Consider the following 21,537-nt stretch of genomic DNA (forward strand, 5'->3'; position numbering starts at 1 on the left):
TTATAGAGAAATGGAGTTTATTTCTGTTACTTTGCCACTCAAAAATTGCGAGAAGCACCACAAGCTTTGCCAAGGAAGCGCCGAGCCGGTTCACCCTCACCTGGGCTCATTCCAGGCGCGGCGGGGAGCGTCCCCCGAGGAGCGTCCGTGGCCCAGCAGGGCTGGGGCCGGGCTGCCGCTCGCTGAACGCCCGGGACTGCGCATCCCGACACTCTTCCGCGCTTCGGGGCCGCTGCTCCGAGCTGCTGCTGCTGCTGCGGGGACAGGCGCCCGCAGAGCTCCCTCCGCCGGGCTGTGCCGTGCCGTGCCGTGCTCTCGGCCCCGCCCGCCGGGAGGGGCGGCCCCAGCCCGGCCCCGCCCCGCGGAGCGGCGCGGACAGAGACGCGGAGCGGCGGAGCCCCGAGGAGGCGCGGAGATGCTGAGCTCGCCCTGGGCGCGTTTCTCCTCCAACAGCTGCTGCCTCTGCTGCCATGTCCGCACCGGCACCATCATCCTCGGCGTCTGGTACCTGGTAAGGGCGGCCCGGCTCCGGGCGCTCGGCGCCGCTGCAGGGGCAGCCTGAGGGGCTGCTCCGGGGGTGGGGATGCCGATGGCAGCGGCTCAGGCTGCCCGGGCGGCCCAGGCGGGATTCGGAGGGAGCCGCGTTGTTGGAGCAGCGGAATGCGCAGGCAGCGCCGCTGATCCCGGCGGGCACCGGCTCTGCGAAACTGGGGCACGGAGCGAGTGCGTGTGCAGGGCTCAGGGCAGCGGGCAGGAGATACAGGACACACTGCACGGGCAGGCGCGGGAGTCTCAACCCAAAAGCTGTGAGGGGGTTGAAAACGTGATAAGTGAAGACCCCTGGGGTGAAGCTTTCCCCCCAAACTTCTGGGTGGTCTCAGACCGGGGTGGCTGCAGCAACGGGCCCCGCCGGTGCATTAGCTCCAGCAAGGCTGCCCGGCCCCTGGGCACGCCGCGGAGAAAATCGTGTTTGATCATCTCTGGTCGCTGGTTCATACAGCGTTCGGGTGTTCTTGTCACTGCTGTTCCCTGTGTGGCAGGTAATCGTTTGGCAGTAGCGTTTTGTCCTGCCTGGTAGGGAGCTGAAACCTTCCAGGCAGCTGTTCGCAGGTACTGGAAAGATACCTTGCTTCTGCCGGGATTTCAGGACACGAGTGAGGAATTTACCCTGGGGACACCAGCGTTACCATCAGTAACCAAAGGCTGTTGGACGTTATTTGGCCCGGGGAGCCGCGTGAAGCTCTCAGTTCCTCTCTGACCATTGTTTCCCCATCCTTTGCGATGTGGGGAAAGCGGTTTTCCCAGAGCTGGTCCAGCTGTAGTCGCAGGGTGTTCAAAATGAAAAGAACTGGTTGTTTGCTGTAGGTAACGTAGATGCACTTCTCAGCCTGCTCCGTTTCTCGGTGTGAGGAATCGATCTCCGTCTGATGGAGAGGCTGTGCAGAGCTGTTTGCCAAGCATCATTTTTCAAATGATTGCAGACGGAAGCAGATTAGACCCGGGCTCATTTGCTAACTACTGAAATTCCCTGCAGCAGCAAGTGAAAAATGCAGGGCTGCCTCCACTGTAAGGCAGCTCATTAAATAAATTCAACCCGTGTAATAAAAAAAGCTAGGTTGACATTTATGTCCTAGAAATCATATAAAATGTTCTATGTCCTGTAAAATGTGTATTTCACCACTGAGAAAATTGTGCATTAGTTGAACCATTTCTTGCTCCTGGTTTAATAAAATATGGTTAATAGCAACATCCACAGCTGTACAATACTGGCAATATTGTAAAATATGCCTCTCTTTGCCTGGCTGCAATTAAGTTTTGCTAGGTTGTAATATGACCTGAAAGCTTTTGAACATTTCTTCTAGGGAGCTTATTATTTCTTTCTGCCTTCAGCTGAACGAAGCCTTTTCACACCGAGAAAGGGATGTAGATATTTTATCTGTTCAGTGGACCTAAAATTATTTGAGGAAGAGGGAAGTGCATCACCGGGGCTTGGATACAAAGAAAAGTCTGATAGCTTTTAAGACTGTTATAAGATCTGTTATAAACATTTAAATACCAGTGGGCCAATTTCACATTTTACTGCAAAATTTGGTCTTAAATTTCCTTTCTTATGAGCAGGTATTTCCTGATTTACACCTCTTGTTTCTTTTGCTTTCATAACTTTTTCAGGGTGGATTTCTAAATTACTTCAAACTGATAGAGCACACATTTCTTTCTGTGCTTTTTTTGCTATTACAAGTATTTAAATTTTAAATTTAAAAATTAAGAATAGATATTTTGATGCATGTAGATAATAAATGCTAAGCCTTTTTGATTGCTTATTATGTTAGGAAACAAAAAGGAAGGAAGGAGTAGTTCCTTGAATGAATGGCCCTGGTTGAAAGATCTGGTTGATAAAGTCAAATACAAATGGATTTCTTTGGCTCAGAAGAACAGTTATGGTTTGATTACATAACCATATAACATAACATATAAAACCATATAACATAACATATAAACCCATATCATGATTTTATTACCATGTGCTGTTGAGGGTTAACATAAAATAGATGTTGTCCTGGTGGCATTTTTTTTCTCTGCATGTATTCTGGGTGATTGCATAACTCCAAACCACACATGACTTATGAGCATTACTTCAAAGTTCAAAAACTGTCTCTGAGTTTTTGCAACACCAACATCTATTCTACATATGCTTTGCCATTATTCCTTACAGGAAATTGCTTGAGGAAAAACATCAACCTTGAGAATGAATAGTTTTCTTGTTGCTTTTTCATTTCTCACTACCTGTGAGGTGTAAGTTTATGACAATGAATACAATGATTCAGTAGCGGAAGCATCTGAAGGAGGAAAAAGCAGTAGCTTAGAAGTTTTGGCAGACTTTTAACACAACATTTTTGCATGTTGAACCAGTTTTGAGTTAGCAGAATTTCAGGAGGCAGAATTTAATGTCTGAGTAAATGTGGAAAAAGTAGCGGCTGAGATGGAATTCATCTTCCCAGAGCAGCCTTCTGGGTTCCACGCTGTGCACCGGGAGTTGGAAAGGTGTTGATAACACACCAGTGTTTTGTCTGCTGCTGAGCACTGCTGGCTCAGCATCAGGGCTGTGTCTCAACATTCCACCCCCCACCCCCCAATCAATAAGCTTTAAGTTTAATGTTTTAATTTAGTTTTAATGTTTAACTGGGTGTTTGGATTCCCACAAATAGTGGGGAGAGTGGGAAGCCAAGTGCACGTGGAGTTGTCAATGCTTCTGTTGAGGGCGTTTTCCCACAAAAGTTTTCCCAAGGGGCAGAGAGCTTTTCCAACTCAAGCACAGCAGCCACAGACACTTAAAATGGTCTCATAACGTATCAATAGCTGAGAAATAAATATTTAACTTTATTTTAGAACATGATGGATCTCAGAATACTAATGTTTCTATAGCTCTTCTGTTTCAGCAGTTTCTTCCTGGTAGAGCCATTGGTGCTCATCTACAGAAATATAACACACTGCTGGGTGATGTTGCAATATAGCAAAATAATTCAATATACATACTGCCACTGAGCACTGAGATACTTCAGTGTAAAAAGTGACTTGTAAATGTTGGAGTAGCCCGGGGAAATTTCCTGAAAAGAATATCTGATGGGGTTGCAGAATAGCCCACACTACAGGGACTAGTGTGCTGCCTTGGGGAGAAAAGCTTAACGGAGGGTGCTGCAATGTTAAATACAAACATTATGGTAAGGATTAAAAAAAAACATTAAACCCCAGTCAGCAGTATGGCTGACTGGGGGTTAATGTTTATTTCAAACCTGAGGACCAGTTTGGTTTGGCTGGTTATTAATTTTTGAGGTTTTATCTGAGATGGACTGTACACTTGTCTGTATTATAACGACATCAGAAGCCGCAGTAGTAACGCAGAAACATTTTGGGGCACAAAAGTCTTACAAGTGTTGTATTTAAAAAAAACAAACCAAGTGAAATTAGAAAGTCACTTCCCATAGCTGAATTTTGTCACTGTGCTGTTCAGAACAGTGACAATGCTGAAATGAGCCAACTTCAGTTCTGATCTCCAGTGGGTGATGGAGTCTGGTGCAAACTGGCATTTCAGTTTCCAAGTGACCCACTCAGTGCTGGTGAGTCAGAATAACAACACCCCTGTCAGTGACAGCATTTACAAACACAGCATGTCTTCTTCCTGAGGAAATGGACTCCACTTTCCTTGTCTAAAACACAAAGAAGGAGCAACATCAGATATGCTGACAGTGACATGGAAGGATTTTCCACTCTCCTGACAGTGAGGTTTCTGCACACCCTGAGGATCCACCGACACCATCTGGGATAGCAGGAATTCTGATTGCTGATTATTTCTGATTGCTTTGGTGGGGAAAAGATGGAATTGTAAGGAATTGTATTTTAAAATTTGTAAGGTATCTATTAAAAAAAAACAACGATAAAAGAAGGGGCCTTCTTGTTTGAGCTCTGTGTGCCCAGTGCCTCAGTGCAGCAGAGCCTTGGGCACAGGCTGCTCCTCCCCCTGGTCCCACAGCCCCTCCAGGACCCTGCAGCATCACCTTTAGCACCTCCAGTGCTGCTGGCCCTGGGCAAGGGATTCTTGCAGAACGGGGTGTGCTCTGCATTCACCATTGCCACGCCTGGGGAGCCGCTGCCCTCCCGGAGCTCCTGACAGTGAGGGGCTAAAAATAAAAACTAATGGGAGGCTGAGAACCTTTTATAACCACAGGTTATCGAGCTGTGCGGCTCTCACTGAAGGATGTGCAGTAAGAACATAAATAGAGCAAGCTGAAGTTTTTAGCCAAGGTGGGTTAAATGTTTGAGGTGCTATTTGTGGAAAGCTCAGCATGAATTGCTGGTTGTGACATTTCAGTTCTGAGTTTTTTTTGAATATACTGTTGAAAGCATGTCTAATATCCATCTCTGTCCCAGTAATCTTTTAGTGAAAGGATTGAATCCTAATGATGAAAAAATATACTGGTAGTAGACTACTATTGCAAAGGAAAAGAAAAGCACAATGGGCTATGGTCTCGCTGATTTAAGGTTGAACCCCCTGACAAGATTGGTAAAGTGAACTTGATCTGCTGTCAAAAGGAGAGTCAAAATATACATTTTGTGACTAGGCCACATTTATGTCCTGGCATTTTTCAAGCCTCATGCAAAACAGCATGTATGGCAATGTGCTTAAATACCAGTTAGAAGATTTCAGTAATCTTGGTTTACTTGGCAGGGGGTAGAGATCAGCAGTGACTGCTCATGTAAACAAAATATCCCTGCACTGAAGCCTTCCAAGCTGCTCCATCCACTCTCCTACAAGCTTTACACTGTCTGAGACTACTCACATCACCAAACCTGTGGCTGAGGGTCCCTTGAACAGGTGGTGAAGGCCTTTTTAGGAAAAACAAAGAAATTCTAAGAAGTTTTGATTATTTTTAAACCTGGGAGAATCAGGAGATTTTGAAAACTGAAAAAAGAACTGAAGTTGTGAAAAGAGCAAAATTACACAATCAGAAAGCCTGAGGTGTTATCTCAGTGTCAGGTTGTGGGAATTTTCATGAATACTGATATGAGACCTTGTGTTTTACTTTGAAAATTAGCTTGCTTTGTCTTTATATGGAATGAAGTGGGCTAAAAATAAAGGATTTTCAACTTTATGTCTGTATGAAGGGCCATAGTAGCCAGCTCACTGAAGGCTCAGTTCCTTCACATCACCCAGGGATGTCTCTTCCTGTGTTGTGCCAGTGGGATATAGCTGGGGATGGGTGGGATTATCCTGCACCTTTACCATCCCCACTGACAGCCCAGTACTGCTGGCCCTGGGGAAAGGATTCCTGCAGAAAGGGGCTTGCTGTGAATTCACCTGGTGTTTCCTCTCCATGGCCAAGACCTGGGCTGTGTATTCAGGGGAAGGAGCTGGGTGATGCCGATGACATTCCTAATTCCCATCCCTTGGTAGGAGATGTAGCGTCAGCAGTGCGTGAAATTTCTCCACTCGCAAGTGAAGGTGTCATAATGTCAAATTACTCGAGATTCCCAATTCTTCTAATAGAAATGGCTGAATTGATTAAATATTTATTTAGTCCCCAAGTGCCATGTCTATAAAATGATCATTAGTTTTTCTATTGTCTGTACTTCATAAGGTGAAAGACAAGATCATAGAAAAAACCCAGTAACATTCCCAAATAACTCATTAGACTCTTCCTATGCACATGCTTGCTATTGTGGAGAGTGGAGAGAAAACTTGGAATTCATTATGAATAAAGGAGAATATTAATCTTCCTTTTCAAGGCTTCCCTGATGATTGATGTACATGTTGAATATCCAGCTGAGACTGGAGTCAGAGGAGGTTCAGGGTATATGCTCTCGGACTGAATCACATCCATTTCATTATCTTCAAGACCAGGGGGAAAAAAATTACTGATTCTACACACAAATACCTGCTCAGGCCCTGTGTGGTATTTTCTTAACAAACTGAAAGCACATGTATGAATTTTAGGTATGTCATAGCAAAAAATAAAGACCAATAATGATCATTATTAGCATGAACAAAATAATCTTATCTGAAGGACCGTCTCAATAACCAAATTCTGATTGTAACTTCTCTAGAGATACATTGTTAAATAATTTAACAGTTATTAGCTTCAAGAATGGCATCAGGAGAACTTCTTTAAGAACTCTTGTGCTATGCACAGGCCCAGGTTGGTTTCTGCAGTGCAGGACCTTATCCCATCTTTTTTTCTCCAGTTCATGCTTCAGGCCCTCTTCAGTCGAATTGCAAAATAAAGGACAGCATGGGAGGAATTTAAATGGCACAATCAATAAAATAGCTTGCAAAGAGCCTAATCACTTAGCTGTGTGTGACAGAATCCATCCCTGAGCAGAAGAGGTTCATTGAAAAGGTTATGTGAGCAGAAGATGGGTTCATTGGTATACCATATCCCAAGTTTTACCTGTGCTTTCTGCTCTAGGTGAAAAAAAACCAACATATTTGTGTGTTTCCTGTGCTGCAGAAAGAAGTAGAAGCAGCATTTTATTAGTCTGTCCCAGACTCTTTCATACATCAGAATGACATTAAAACAATTATTAAAAATGTTTTTTTCTTGCAAAAACCTTTTAAGTCATTGGAGGGATAAAATTTCTTGAAAATGTCTTTTGGGCAGCTCTTGCACTTACTGAACTGTTTATTAGTCTGTGACACAACACAAGGATTTATGAAAATGTCTTTAAGCTCTAATCCCCTAACATAGGCAGTTTTTCTTATGTCCCCAAACACCACAGCAGGATGTTTCATGGAGTATGTAATCATTGCAATGACTGCTGATAATCTGCATCAGTTGTTTTGATAATGACACAGTTGTCTCATGTAATCAATACAATTAGCACCTCAGAAACTGCAAACCTTTGTAAAATACCCATTTTTTCTTATTAAGGCCTTCAATTGGATAATAAATTCCCTCCAGTGAGAAAACAGATGGTTGGTTGTAAGAGGAGCAAAGTTTACATAAAATGCTTGTTGAAGGAAAGAATCCCATTAAGAGTTCAGTATGCTGTAATTACATTTGGGTTTTTATACAAAAAATCATGAATATATTTATAGAAAGGAGAGGAGGTATTACATTAATCAAGTAAAATGTGTTTGGAAGTTCTGTTGAAGGTTAATATGTATCTCCTAGTGAGCCAGAGGAGAACACATTAAGCTTCCTAAACTGATCGTTGATTAGACTGACGTCAGTGAAAATGCAATTAGTCTTATATATTCTTGGACATATGGAACGGATGTTGCAAAATAGCCAGGAATTAATTTCCTTGATTGCTTTCTTTTTCTCTTGTTTTATTGTGAGGCTTGTGCTTTGACTGTAAAACTCTGGAAGTTTAAAGTGGCCGAGGCTTGAAGATGTGCAGGGCAGTTTCTGTGCTGTTCTCAAGCAGGGCTGGAGATTTAAAGTCCCAAATCTCCAAACAGCAGAATAAGAAGCAAAAACCCACACTTGTGTCTGAAGGTGTCAGAGAGTGTTCCTGTTCAATGTGAGGTGAACTGCCAGGGAGGCATCCCTGAAGATTGATATGGACTTGAGCCTAGCACACTGTTCCTGGACCTCCTGAGGGTCAGCTCTTTTTCAGGTGTCTGCAGTCAGCTCTAGCTATTGTCCTCCTAGTCCTCAGCCTTGAAAGGCTTTTGAGAGTGCTGTGACTGCTTTTCATTTTGTTGCTGGCATGTGCTGAGCAAGGTCTTGTTCTATCCAGAGATATATTAAGCTACTTAAAACAGACAGGACAAATGCTTTTGGCAGAAACACAGGTTTGTGGGAGATTTTCACCTTGGAGAGAGGCATTTCCCAACAGTGAAACAGCTGTGGCCAGCCAGACAGGATACATGTGATCGTGTTCTTTACTATTTCTGTAATTATCTGTACTGTACCATCCTTCCACTTCTTCTTTGCATGACTAAATCCCTGCCTTGGGCTGCAGAGTGCTGGAAGGGTGCAGTCACTTGTATGGCTTCTCTGGATATTGCCTGTGGTGGCTGCATAAGAATAATGGATCAAAGATTTGGTGTGTTTTGGTGTTGGTTTTTGTTGGTTTTGTTTTTTTATGAAGTGTTTGTTTGTGTCTCTCCAAAGCAGAGCACAGTCCTCTCAGCAGTGCAGCGGCCAAGTGCAGGAGGGTGGAGGGGACTCTGAGCACAGACAGCACTGTGGGCTGCTGTAGGACACACAAAGTGATGGCCAGGGCCAGTGGGTGCCTGGACAGCCCAGCCCAGGTAGCATCTACAGTGGTGCTGCCTGACCCATCCTCTGTCACAAGGCCACACCAAAGTCTGCATCTGTGGGAGCTGCCACAGCTCACATCACAGTCACACTTCAGCAGGTCTGCCCTCAAGCTTTCAGTCAGCTGCAAGGCTCAAACAAGCATTTTTGGAAGTGAAGGAGAAATGCAGAAACCAAGCAAATCCCACCTGAGCAACCCTTTTTCTAATAAGGTTTTATTGCATACGAATTCTTTGCTAGTTCTCCACTGCATCCTGAACCAAGATGACCTTTAGGAGAAATTGTGAGTTGATTTGGCAATGATATAATTGTATATGTGATTATATTTCCTCCATAAATATTTCCCTAGAGGTCTTGCTGGGCAGAAGATCTCAGCAATCATTTTCAGGACTTTCCTTAGATACAGGTTCAACTTGCTTTAAGTACAATGGAAAAGTAACAAAGACTCCACTAATAAATTTGTGTACAAATAGCTTGTTTCCTTAAACCAGGGAAGGACTAAGATTAAATAATGTTACAATTCTGTTATTAAAATTAGGAAAGAGATGCCTCTGCCCAAATTAAGGCGCAAGCAAGACCATATGCCAAAGTCAGTAGTATGGATTTTATTTAACAGCAAATGGGAGGTAGAAAGAGATATTAAGTAGAAAATATCACCACTCCGTGGATCCTGGTGGTGTCCTATTGATCCTGTTCTTCTGGTCTCCTTGGTGGTGAGGGTCCCTCAAAACACAGAGTTCAGTGGATTAATGTACACTCAGGGCAGCTGGGAATGCCCAGGGAGCTCCCCTGCAGGAGCAAGTTTGGCACAGTCTCTTGCCGCAGGCTCTGGAGCAGTTGCATTGTTTGCATCACGTGCAGTGCTCTGGTGCCAGGCCTCAGGAACAAGTCTGGGAGCACTCTGGGGGGTCTCTGATGGATTATGGCACCCCCTCAGCTGCCTCTCATGAATGTCCCATGGCTGTGGCCCGTGGGGTTGGTGTAGGGGAGGATGGATGTTCACTGTCTCTGGTGTATGCCACGCACCCAAAACTCTCCTCCTGCCCCTTGGTTGGGAGGAGTCTGTGCAGACTCAGCAGACCCAGCCAGAGCTGATTTTCAGGACAGCTGCTGGATTTGGCTTTCTGGAGGATACTTCATTCTCCCTCACTCTGTCTCCTCCCTAGACCTGAGATGATTGAACAATAGTGTCACCTTTATCTTATCTCAAGTACCCTTAGGCAGCTTAACTCACAGTCTCAAGTTCCCCTCAGGAGGCAGCTTCATGGAGAGGAGGGCTTTGGTGCTTGCAGCTTCTTTATACAGTCTTGCCCTGATGGGCAAAAAGTCCTTCCTAACAATATCTAAGCCACAAACCATAACATTTCAGTCTCTCACAAGTATATAACAAACTAAACTCTATCTCTAGGGAGGCAGAAAGCTCTCATGTGCATATTGCACAATCTGTCCATCTATTTTTTTAAAAAGAAATTTAAGCATTACCATATTTCACTAATAACTGACCTCTTGTGGTTTGGGTTTTAAGCTTATTAAAAGATTGGCAATAGGCAGTAGTTGAGTCATTTGTATAGAAGAGTGCTGGTAAATTATTCTGGACTTCCTATATCAATTTAATCAGCATAATCTTTTAAGTTCAGTGTTGAGTGTCATAGCAATCAAAGCTGCAATTGTGTATGAAGGCTGACTGAAATATTTTATGCAGCTTTCTATTATATGCTCTCTATAATATGGACTTTGTAATATGCTAGTCTGAGCCTGCCTGGATGATTCTTTGCCTTCTCATAAGCAGTATGGAAAAATAGTGACAATAATTGCAGGCTCTACCCTGTCTTCTCCCAATTAAAGGATATTAAAACATAATTGCTGCTTCTGACCTGACTAATGCTCTTCCTATTCCAGTGCAGTATTTCAGATAACAGCCAGAACCATGCTTTGAGAAACCACATAGGGAGAAAGAACAGCTTGTTCAGGGACAACATTTTCTTTTATTATCCTGAAATGTTAAGGTTGGGCAGTCACCTGAAGCAGGAAGGCTTATATTTTCTTTTCCAGATCTTTTGTGATATGACTAAACACTTGCATTTCCTTTTAATAAATAGCTCATCCTTTTCTGAATTCCTTCAACCTTTTGGCTTCAGTAATAATGCCTGATAATGAGTTTCACTGGTCAAAGGAGGGAAGGATTCCCTTTTAACCCAAGTTCAAGTGTCCCTCTTTCTGTTTCTGTTCAGGCTGTTTTGCTCCATTGGATGAAAAGATACTTGAGGGTGTCTGGGTTTCTAACTCGGACCCCTCATTCAGTTGTGCATCACAAACACATCTGCAGCTTGTCCCCAGGCGCTGGAAAGTTGAAACATTTTCATTAGCATGAGGCAGAAAGCTTACACAACAGGAGAAATAGAGAGGTGTGTACTGTGACAGCCAGGGTTCTCCTGCTGCTCCTCTCCTGGAGTTCACACCATGGCTGTGGTGGGCTCAGATGTAGATCCTGTGCCCCCAGAGGGAAAGGGATTGAATCGCTGCTGTCAGACTTGTCAAGAAACATGGGTACACAGAAGGGACATCTTGTTTCTTGTTCCTTATGTGCTATTTGTGCTATTTGCCTGCTCTTCACAGCACTGAGCTTAAAACCTCTATTGATAAAATTGCCTCCTTGTTTCTTCTTCAGTCAGAGCTCAGAAAAAGCCCCCAGTGAGCACTTACAAACACAGAACTCTGCCTAACAGGGAGACAGAGAACAGACAGAAAAATCTTCCTATATGGGACAATAAACCTTAATTCATTATCTACACTAACAGAGAAGTTTGGGAAATGCACCCCAGATAGTGCAAATCTACCATGAGCTAGTTAAATCCTGAACCTGATTTTTTTTCCTTTGTAGAGTTCTTTTGTCCTTTTGATGAACAAAAGTGTTCTTGCTTTTATTAAGATCTTCTATGACTAAAGAAAAAAACGAAAATATGCAAAGAACATGCCTAGTGAAAAGGGGAAGGTAGACAGGGAGAATTAGACACTGAGATTCTTAAATAGACATTTTCCATTCATTCTTACTTTTTCTGATAGTGATGCTGACTTCAACTATCCAAGTGCTAGAAAATACTCTCCTGTTTAGTTTCAAGGAGCAAAAGTAGTTTCAGACTGATGTTTTGTTTCTATCATTTCTGTAAAGAACAGATACCTAGACTCAAAACTGCCTTGAGTTTTTTGGAGACAAACAGAGAAGAGGGAACAGGGGTTCTGCTTGAGATTTTTTTAAGTTTTACTAAAAATGTTTAGGATTTCTTAGTACTAAAATTAATGTCCTTGCAATTTGCTTCCTTAGTATCTCTGTAGAGGACAACAAACTAAACCATGCCAGTTTTGTGGGATACTAAAAATATGCTAGAACTCTGTGTGCCAGTTCCTACATATTCCAGGGCTTCCCAGTGTCATGAAAACAGCTCTGGAACTGTAAAAAGGGGCACAGGCAGGGAGTTAGTTCTCCACCAATGCTGAGATTTGAGGAGAGTGCTTACTTAGGTGGATCTCTCTTGAGTTCAGTGAGGCTGAAAGCAGTCACAGAATTAAAACTGTACAAATATCTTTCACCACCCATAACACTCAGACTGCTACATGCGTGGATTCAGTTATAGATTGAACCCTCAATAGAAATAAAGCTGGGAGGGGGGCTTCTTCTTTTTTCCTGTAAATATAGGTATCTCTCTTCACTGCATTGGAAAGCCTTGGGAGAGCTGTAGTAGAATATTTGTAGAGGGGAACCTGTAGACTTCAATAGAAACATCACTCTGTTTTTAATGCAGTGTATTAATTTAAAGTGAGCATAATATTTCTTCTTCTAAACTCCTTTAACAAAGCTATTTTATTTTGACTCTTGACTGAAAGCCATTGTATCTCCTGGCAATCCTTTCAGTGTTTACAGACATTTATGTAAGTTGTTGGCCAAAACATTTCTCTGTCTGCTTGAGTTAGGGATCATCAGTAGATTGATGTTAATGGCATGCTCTTAGAAGCTACTGGAACTAATTTTATTTTAGATAAGCTGGGATAGATATCATGCTGCTGCACTTCTACAAAAGGTCTGAAATGATAGTGATATTTGTTTTCTGATCACCTGTTGCTGCAGTGGTTTCTGACACCTCTCCCCTGCATTTTATTCCTGTGGGTCACCACAGTTCACTGCTGACCTCTGTAACCAATGACATGGAGAAAAGCTGACTTATTGACTGTAGATGTCTGAAATTTTCGTGCATTATATAGTTTCTAATTGCTGGGTGCTGCCTGTGGAAGACATGAGGTTGTGTCCTTGCATCCTAAACACTGGACATCCTCTCCAGCAGAACTGCTCACATTGTGCCTAATCTGCTGGCTCTTTATCGCAGTGCAGGTGGCAGCAGCATCGGTGGCTGGTGGTCAGTCCCAGTCTCATCACCTGCTGCCTGTCTTGCTCATGCCTGCATGCACCTTCCTCACACAGCTCTTGCTGTTTGAAGTGTCTTCTACTCAAATCTGAAATTATGTTTTGTAAGCCCACAGCAGGAACTCCAGTTACTGCTCCAATATCTGGATGTCTCTTCCACACTATTTCTTCTTTCCCCTTGGCTTCATACATTTTGTGGTTTCTATAAAGCATTATTTATTATTTTCTATAAAGCATTATTTGTTATTTTCCTCCCCTTCATTGATTAAAAAAGTGGATGTAATTCCATCTGGCTGCCAGAAAAGTAAGATTTTGGATTTTCTAAAGATAATTATTTTATTTCCATATCAGAATAAGGGCACAGTTGGGCATTTTTAGGACTTTCTGCAGGTTCTTTGTCCAGTGTGTTGTTAGGGCACTCTGAACACCATCCTGGAGGGACTGAGCCCAGAAGCAGAACTGGGGCTGATCACCACCAGCCCCAGCAGGGCAGGGGATAAACCAGGGGGGCCAACCAAAAGCAGAGAGGGCTGGGGCCAGGGACACAGCTGGAGACAAGCTGCAACATGCCTTTGCAGGGTCCCCCAGGGAGCATGGCTGGGGTCTGGCGTGTCTTGTACCACTGGGACAGAGACCCCAGGCTGCCCTGGATGGGGTCCTGGGCCATGGGCAGGGGTGTGGAGAGGCCCAGGTTGGGGCTGTGCAGGTCAGGTAAGGCTGAGTGTCCCTAGAGCTCCTCTCCCAAGCCCCTGGCAGCACTGGGTGCAATCAGCTGCAGTGGTCACAGTTCTGACTTGATAGTGCAAAGTCTTGCATTTTATTCTTATTGAACACCTGTCATGGGCAAAGTGGGAGCTTCAGATAAAGTTTATTAAAGAAATCCTCCTGTTGAGTTACAGGGTGTAGAAAGGATCCCCTTGCTCTTTAAACTCCTCCTAGAGGAGTCTGGGTATGGCTGGATCCAGTCTTAACCCCAGACTTCATCAACAGTTTAGGTCTGAAGGATTATATAGGTATAACTGAACCTTTATACAACTTTGTCCCACAGGATGAAGGACAGCAAACCAGATATATATAAATAAATAGAATTTTTTTATTATTATAATGATTAGACAAAACTATCTTAACCAGAATTATTCACTACACAGTATAGGAGATATAGCAACTATTACAGTACACCACAAAGCAATATTGAAACAATTGTATTAAAGCTAGCAAAAAAATTAGTTGATATTTAATTGTTACTAACAGATTGATGTTACCCACCCATATCAGGGACCAAGGGCCAGTTTCTTTCACTCAGCCTTGAAAGGTAACCTTGAAGGGCATCCCCACTCAAGGGAGAGGTCCCCACACATGCACTGCAGGAAGGGGTGTGGTAGAAAGCCCTACTGTTCAGTTTGGAGCTGGGTGATTGTCTGTCAGCCGTTCTGTCTCCAGGCCAGCTGTGTCAGCTCAGAACTTTAGATTAACTATCAGCAGGGGCACTTGTTTGTTCCTTTATCCAGGTATTTTAGCAGGTCTGCCACATTTTCATTTCACTATCAGAATGTTTAACTTCGGGATTGAGTCAGCCTTGGCTTCAGCTATTGTTCAACACCAAAGGCAGCATGAATGCCCCTTCTTTGTTTACCACTGATAGCTTTGGAAAGAGGACACTGCTCAAGTGATTTTACCCCATTCCAGGGAGAGCATCCTGCTGCAACCCCACTGCTGTATGGCCATGGACACGTTTCAGTTTCTCCATCCATGAAAGGAGGACAGAGTGTCTCACTGGGAAGGTACAGGGTTTAGCAGCTTCCTGCAACTTTACATAATTAAAATGCTTTCTTAGCATTGCTAATTGGTTACTACACTATTTGTTGCTGAAGAAATGTAAACCATCTTGAAGGAAATTTTGGGCCTATCAAAAGAGCGCAGGAATCTCTTTTGCTTTTCCTAGAATGGAGATTTCAACTCTCATACTAACTGCATATACCAACAGGGAATAATTTTTTATGCTCTTGTCCTTGATTGTGTGTCCTTGGAAAACATTACATCAGTAAGTTTTTAGACAGACAGAATTTATGCATTAGAGCATTTTTCAAAATTCAACAGTCACATCACTTTCAAAACAAAAGGAAAACCCAAATGAACACAATACACCCAACTGTGCACACATTTCTGGGAGAAAGAAGGAGCAAACAAACACGTGGTGTATTTCACTTGCACTGCTGACAGCACAGCTGGAAAGTGCTCAGATGATTATGAGCATCTCAAGAGAACAAACTGATAGAGCAGAAAAGTAATGCACTAAAGAGCATTAGAGAGATTCCTACTGACTGCAGCAGACTTCAGATCAGGCAAACACAATCTATGTCTTATACAGAATTTAAGGCAATGCTGACAATCACATAATCTGAATCAGGACATATCCATAAGGAGAAAGTAGAGTGTGTAGGTCAGTATTTTATGAATTTTCATGGTTATATCTGTACCCAAAAATATGTCTTTAAATAAACTCTATGCATTTATGGTTTCTGATTGCTTGGATATTTTGAGTAGTCTTCTTAGGTAACATATTTATTACCGGCTTATATCTTCTAGCTTTCCACAAAGGAGTATAAAACAAGAACTAAGTTGTGATATGGAGTTATACATAATGTTATGACCCAGTAAGATTTGTGGAATGTACTTTAAATTTTAATAGTCATCTGATGTCTTCAAAACCAAGAGAAAGCCAAGACAAGATCATGCTACAACATTCTCCACACACAGCTATTTAACTATTCTATGTAAAAATGCAGTACTGACAATCTCTAACCCCCTCCAGACAATCTGTATCTGCTTTTCTTATTTTTCACCACACTGTCTAACTTAAATTTTCTTTTGCTATAATTCAGATCTGTTTACGCAGTGGATTTGTTTCCTTGTTCTTTTCCCCCACCTTTCTGCTCATAAGAGACTGAGAGCACCTCCCCCTACCTTTTCCTTGCGAAGCAACCCCTGGTTTTTCCCTCTGTCCTACATTCCAGATGTCTCACTGCCCTCTGTTCTGATGCAGGATCCTCTCCGGGGTTTTTCCTTGTACATTTTAGAAGGATTTTGAATCCTTTCTGCAGGGGCCCATGGAGGGCAAGTGGGAGGGTAGTTTATGCATCTACTGCCCAGGTTTCTGCAGCACTGTCCAGCACTGTGTAGCCACAAAGATGAGCTTGTGGGATTTCACTGAGTTGTGTTCAGTTAATTCACTGCTGTACTCAGACTCCTTTCTGAGCAGTTGTCACTTAGTGTTTTTGCCTCACATTCTTCTGAAGTTCTTCACAAATGTGTTTCTCTATGCTTTTTGGTGCTGAATTGTGCTCTGTTGTCTGAATTCTGCTCTAGTTGGTCAAAATAATTGTAATCTTATTTCACAAAGTGCTTACAGCTTGTCTGCAAATTAGAGAAAGGTAGAGGTTATGAGTGACTTAACAAGTCTCTCGATACTGGAAAACTCTAATCGATGTATCTTTGCTGGCTGTGAATCCTTGAATCTGTCACAGCTGTTCTTTCAGTACACTTATCCAGCTGGCATTCACATTCCTGCACATTCAACCAAACCCGGTTTTCCATGCTCGTTTGTGAGAATCTCAAAATGTCAAAAAGGGAGCTAAGATGCAGAGATACTATCGACTGCTTCTGCCCTATCCATAAGGCCTCTTGGTCTGTGAGAAAAGGAAAATAAGATCAATTACTTACAGTTTGTCCTTGACAATCCCGTGGTGATTGTTACTTGTCACCATACAAATTTGAAGTGTTAATGGGGAGACTGCTTGATTATCTGTTCTTATTTTGTTCTCCCAGTCTATCTAGAAATTCATTGCATGACCTTCCTGCTTTGAAATTGCATAAACTGTGCTTGCTCTTTTCTTGTCTTGTGAACTCAATCTATTCTCAGCAGTTTTCAAAGATTGCTAACAGATCTGGTATCAGCTGGACTTGATGGAATTTACCTATCAAAAAGGATTTATCTTACCTGAGAAATTCTCTAGCCTGTTATGTCTTGAAATAACCTGTGCTACACCTACACCTTCTTGTTGCTGTTAGTAACCCGTGATCAGATTAGGATGACTTTGAAGTGAGAACCAAAGCAATGAAATCCATCTTTCCAAGTCTACTGTTTTCAGCTTTCTTCTTTCCATTTTCTTCTTCACCAGTTATCTTCCTAGTCCTGTAGAATAAGCTTTTAGCCTGGCTGTATTATTTCATGCTGAACAATCTTCTTTTCTGCAATTAGTTCTCTTCACTTCAAAGCAATATGAGCATTTTGTTCAGATTTATTTTAAAGTACAGCTCTTGGCTACCTCTCCAATCTGTCCATAGCTGATTGTTGACAATCCGCTTCTGCTGGATCACTTGATATTCTTGGCATTTCATTCACTTACTGCATTTCATAGCCAAGGCCTTGGTGGTTGTGAATGTCCATCTGTGCCATATGACACAGGAATGTGAGCATCAGACACGGGGCTCACATTGCCACCCCCCCAGGCCTCCTCATTTAGCAGCTCACCTGAACCAGCCCCTCACTCATGGCCTCTTAGAACACAGCCCTTTCCAGTAATTGAGCTCCTCTTTGGTCATCTAGCAGTTTTACAGGGTCTGTCCCCAATTCTGGTTCTGCCATGCTGATAGTCCTTGATTACAGCACCCATTTGTAATAATCTCAGAATGACTGGTGGATGTGATAACATGTTTTATAGTCTGAAAGAGCAGCAGTAACTTTTCTGTTGTGGAATAGAGTTGGAATTAAAAGAGATAATCTACATTTTGTTTAATTTTCATGCTGCTGCTGAGGGAAGAAGTAAGTCCTGTTTACCAACTTCGAGAAATTAATTGCAGTGTTAGTTAAATACTACAGTTGTACAGCTGGGATACAGTGTCTATCAGCTGGTGTGAAACATGGTGGGTGTGTGCTACCCAGAGGTTTTTCATGGATTACTTTCACAGACTGATCCTTTTCCCTTTTTCCTCTCTGTAGATTATAAATTCGGTGGTCTTGCTGATTCTGCTGAGTGCCCTGACTGATCCTGACCAGTACCACCTGACTAGTGCTGAATTAGGGGGTGAATTTGAATTTATGGATGATGCCAGTAAGTACAAATTCCCTAATTACCAGCACTCATTGCTCCAGCATTTATGTAACTGTCCTATCATTTCAGTAATTACTGTCCTTTTAAGTATTGCTTCACCTTTGTATCTTGCAGATGCATTTTTATTGTGAAAGGTGTCATGACACAGTTCGAACTTGTTTCCTAGTAGTAACCTTATCTGCCACCTACCTGTTAGTAATCAATCCATCTGCTCTGCTGTGTCCTGGCTTGGCAGGGGCAGAGCCAGCCCTTGGCAGGGAGATGTATCCCTGAGCATGGTGCTGAAATCCCCAGGGGAATTTTGCAGGCCAGAGGGAGTCTCTGCATCTTGCAGGACCACATCCCAAGAGCCTGCATGTGCACAAGAGCCACGCTGCTGTTCAGACAGCTGAGTGTGTTCCTTCATGCTGGATGTATTCATGCATCCCCTGTGCACGTGGCATGACTTGCACAAACCTTCTCAAATAGATGCAAATGCAAATATCAACTGTACAGTCGCAGGCATATTAGCAATAACAGAGCAATTCCTTCTCTTACTGAAAGGCATCATAGAAAATCTTCAATATGGTTTCAGAGAAGCGTGAGCTAGACCATTTATGTCTCCTACAAAAACTCTTGTCCTTTGAGAATGTTTCCTTGTTCCATAACTTTTCCAAATTATTTGGTGGTTTGTTGATTTAATTAATTCATATCTAGTAAAGTTTTCCCTCCATGTGATTTTGATAAAAATGTTTGTTTATTTTCATTTCTGCTCACAAGATTGTTACATTCAACATTTCTCATAGTAGTCTGAAACATGGTCTGTTGCTAGTCACCCTCCTGTCTTTTTGCTCAGAATCTCCCCATCCACAGCTAAAGGTTCTAAGTCCTTTTCTCATTCCTACTGAAGTCAATAAAATGTCTGTAGGAGAAGCAATAGTCCCACACATGAGAAAAAAAATTGCCCATTGTTGTGTCAGAGATGCTGGGTATCATTGAAGGGATGCTTATTTCCACAAGGTCTTTATGCAAATATGCCTTGAGGGTCTACACTGAATTAATGATAAGGGGTGATTGCAACTTTATTGTGTCTTCATTGAAAACCCACCTACAACTTCCGACTAAAAATCTTTTTATATAACTGCATTTAAGAAAGTAAGGACTCTAGTAGATACAGATGGGCTCCTAGCTGATTCTGACATATTAAAACTGACTGCCTTGTCCTAATTCTCAGAGATTAACCTTGGTAATAACTGTCTGTCAGTGTGGTTTTATATAGCTGACATCAGAGGCCTGCCAGTGCCCAAGGCTTTCAAATTGTAATTCTGTTTTGTAATGCAGTAGCTGTCAGATAAAGTACATTGGGGATTTCCATCTACACTTGAAAATTGTATTTTCTATATATTTTTATCAAGGCTTCTGAAGTGAACCCTGCAAGACTGTGAAAGGATGGCTTATGGGCCAGGCAGCCTCATTTCCATTTGGTAAAGGGAACATTTCACAGGCAGTTAAATTACGAATGAACACTTGAATTAATGTCTCCTTTTATTCTTTGACTCCCTCTGGTTTGGTGCCTTACTGAGTAAAGGCAGTTGAGTCAAGCTACTGACTTTTATGGTTACTGGAAATAGCTGGCAGGAGATAATTTCTTTTTTCTATTCTTTAAGCATGACTGTATTTGTTCAAATGTAATGAAATGTTTTATTATGAGATAAATAATCAGAAAAACTTCCACATACTCTTCTCTTTTCCTACTGTTATTTGTCTTTTTTGAAACAGTGTTTTCCAGGTTAGCTCTATGCATTGAAACCATGTGTATGAAATACAGGAAGATGTATACTTTTTTCTGCTAAAGAAGGTCCCAAATTTGTTATCTGTATGTATTTCTGTTGACAAATAATAATGACACAAACACTAATAGCCATTATTGTCATTCCTGTTGATCCTGCTATCAATAGCAAACAACAAAAAAATGCAGACACAGAGTTTACATGCAAAATTTGTCACTCTCTTCCTCTCTCTCCTGTAAGAGGATCCCTCATAAAAGATCTGAAAATATAATATGGAAAAAACTTATCAGCTGTGTCACAGTAGTCAAATTAAGTTAATGACAGGTTTCCCTTGACTTCCAAGAAACCAGGATTTCCCCCAATATTCATATTCAGATTTGTTTCTAGCTGTGCCTGGTTTATGGAGAATTCTCAAATTTCTGTTCCAGCAGTGGGAAAAATTCCTGCCACCTGCAGAGCCACAGCCAGTCTAGTGCAAACTGCTTGGAAATACCAGTGCAACATCAGTTCTAATCCCAGGATTTAGTGTGGTTCCAAGGGCATGACCAGAGGCTCCAAAGTACCTGTTTGATTAGTCAGAGAAAGGATTTACCTGAACACTCAGGAAAAAGCTCTAGGCTATTTATTTTCCCTTCTATTCTAGAAAAGGAAGCAAGGGGGAAGAAATTCTGCCAAGCCTTAACCGTGTGGCAGAGGGAGGTACTGGAAGGAGGAACAAGCTGCTCGAGCTGCAGCTTGCTGTGCACACCAGTGTGTGTGGTTTGTGTGGCTCTCCAAGATGTACATCTCAGAACCTGGTAAAATGCTGGGCTTCCCCTGTGCTGGATATTCAGCTGAGCCCATTTAGTCTCATCTTTCTTTTTATTATTTCCTGAGGGAGTTTAGAAGCTGGACTAGGGAAAATCAGAAATGTATGAACTGCTCAATGTAATACTGCTGCTGTTAAAAGACTGATTATCTCAGAACAGGAGATGGAAAAGCCCTCTAATTCATTTTGGCTTCCCAGAGGGTTTTGCCTGAGCCTTCTGCTCAGCTTCTTCAGACACACAGATCATCATCCTGACATGTCAGCAGCCCAAACAAGCAGTGGGTGTAGCTTGGTTTTATTTACTGCTGTCATAGTGTCAGAGACGTGTGTGTGTGATACTCCACAGGCCACATGACAGCAAGGATTGAAATCCTCTGCATGACCTACGGAAACTGAGGGGAGCTTTGACACTGATATCAGCAACTTAGGTCAAAATCTGCCTGTGTCCCTGCCCTGGGATGGGCAGACAGGACAAGCAGACATCTCAGGACAGGGGACAATAATGTGAGGGTCTCTCTGCTGAATATAACATGCACCGAGGACTTAAAAATATTAATTAAAATAGAAAAACTTTATAAAGAAATCTACAGATAGCAGGCTTGGACTTCTGCTGGGGGATAAATGGAAGTGGTGGAGTAGGTACATTCCCGTCCCAGTCCATCAACACCTC

At 42.5% G+C, this 21,537-nt stretch overlaps 1 protein-coding gene across 1 annotated transcript in view; it reads left to right on the forward strand.

The window, feature by feature from the left end:
• Window positions 1-346: 346 nt before the first annotated feature.
• The window catches only part of LAPTM4B (lysosomal protein transmembrane 4 beta), a 59,812-nt gene continuing 38,621 nt past the window's right edge, over window positions 347-21,537 (forward strand). The window contains exons 1-2 of the mRNA XM_005423445.3: window positions 347-511; window positions 18,179-18,290. Of these exons, the coding sequence (XP_005423502.1) occupies window positions 416-511; window positions 18,179-18,290 (208 nt within the window). The 5' untranslated portion in view covers window positions 347-415. The remainder of the gene's footprint in view (window positions 512-18,178; window positions 18,291-21,537) is intronic.

Source organism: Geospiza fortis, unplaced genomic scaffold (assembly GCF_000277835.1).
Source record: "Geospiza fortis unplaced genomic scaffold, GeoFor_1.0 scaffold200, whole genome shotgun sequence".
In the NCBI taxonomy this organism is placed as follows: domain Eukaryota; kingdom Metazoa; phylum Chordata; class Aves; order Passeriformes; family Thraupidae; genus Geospiza; species Geospiza fortis.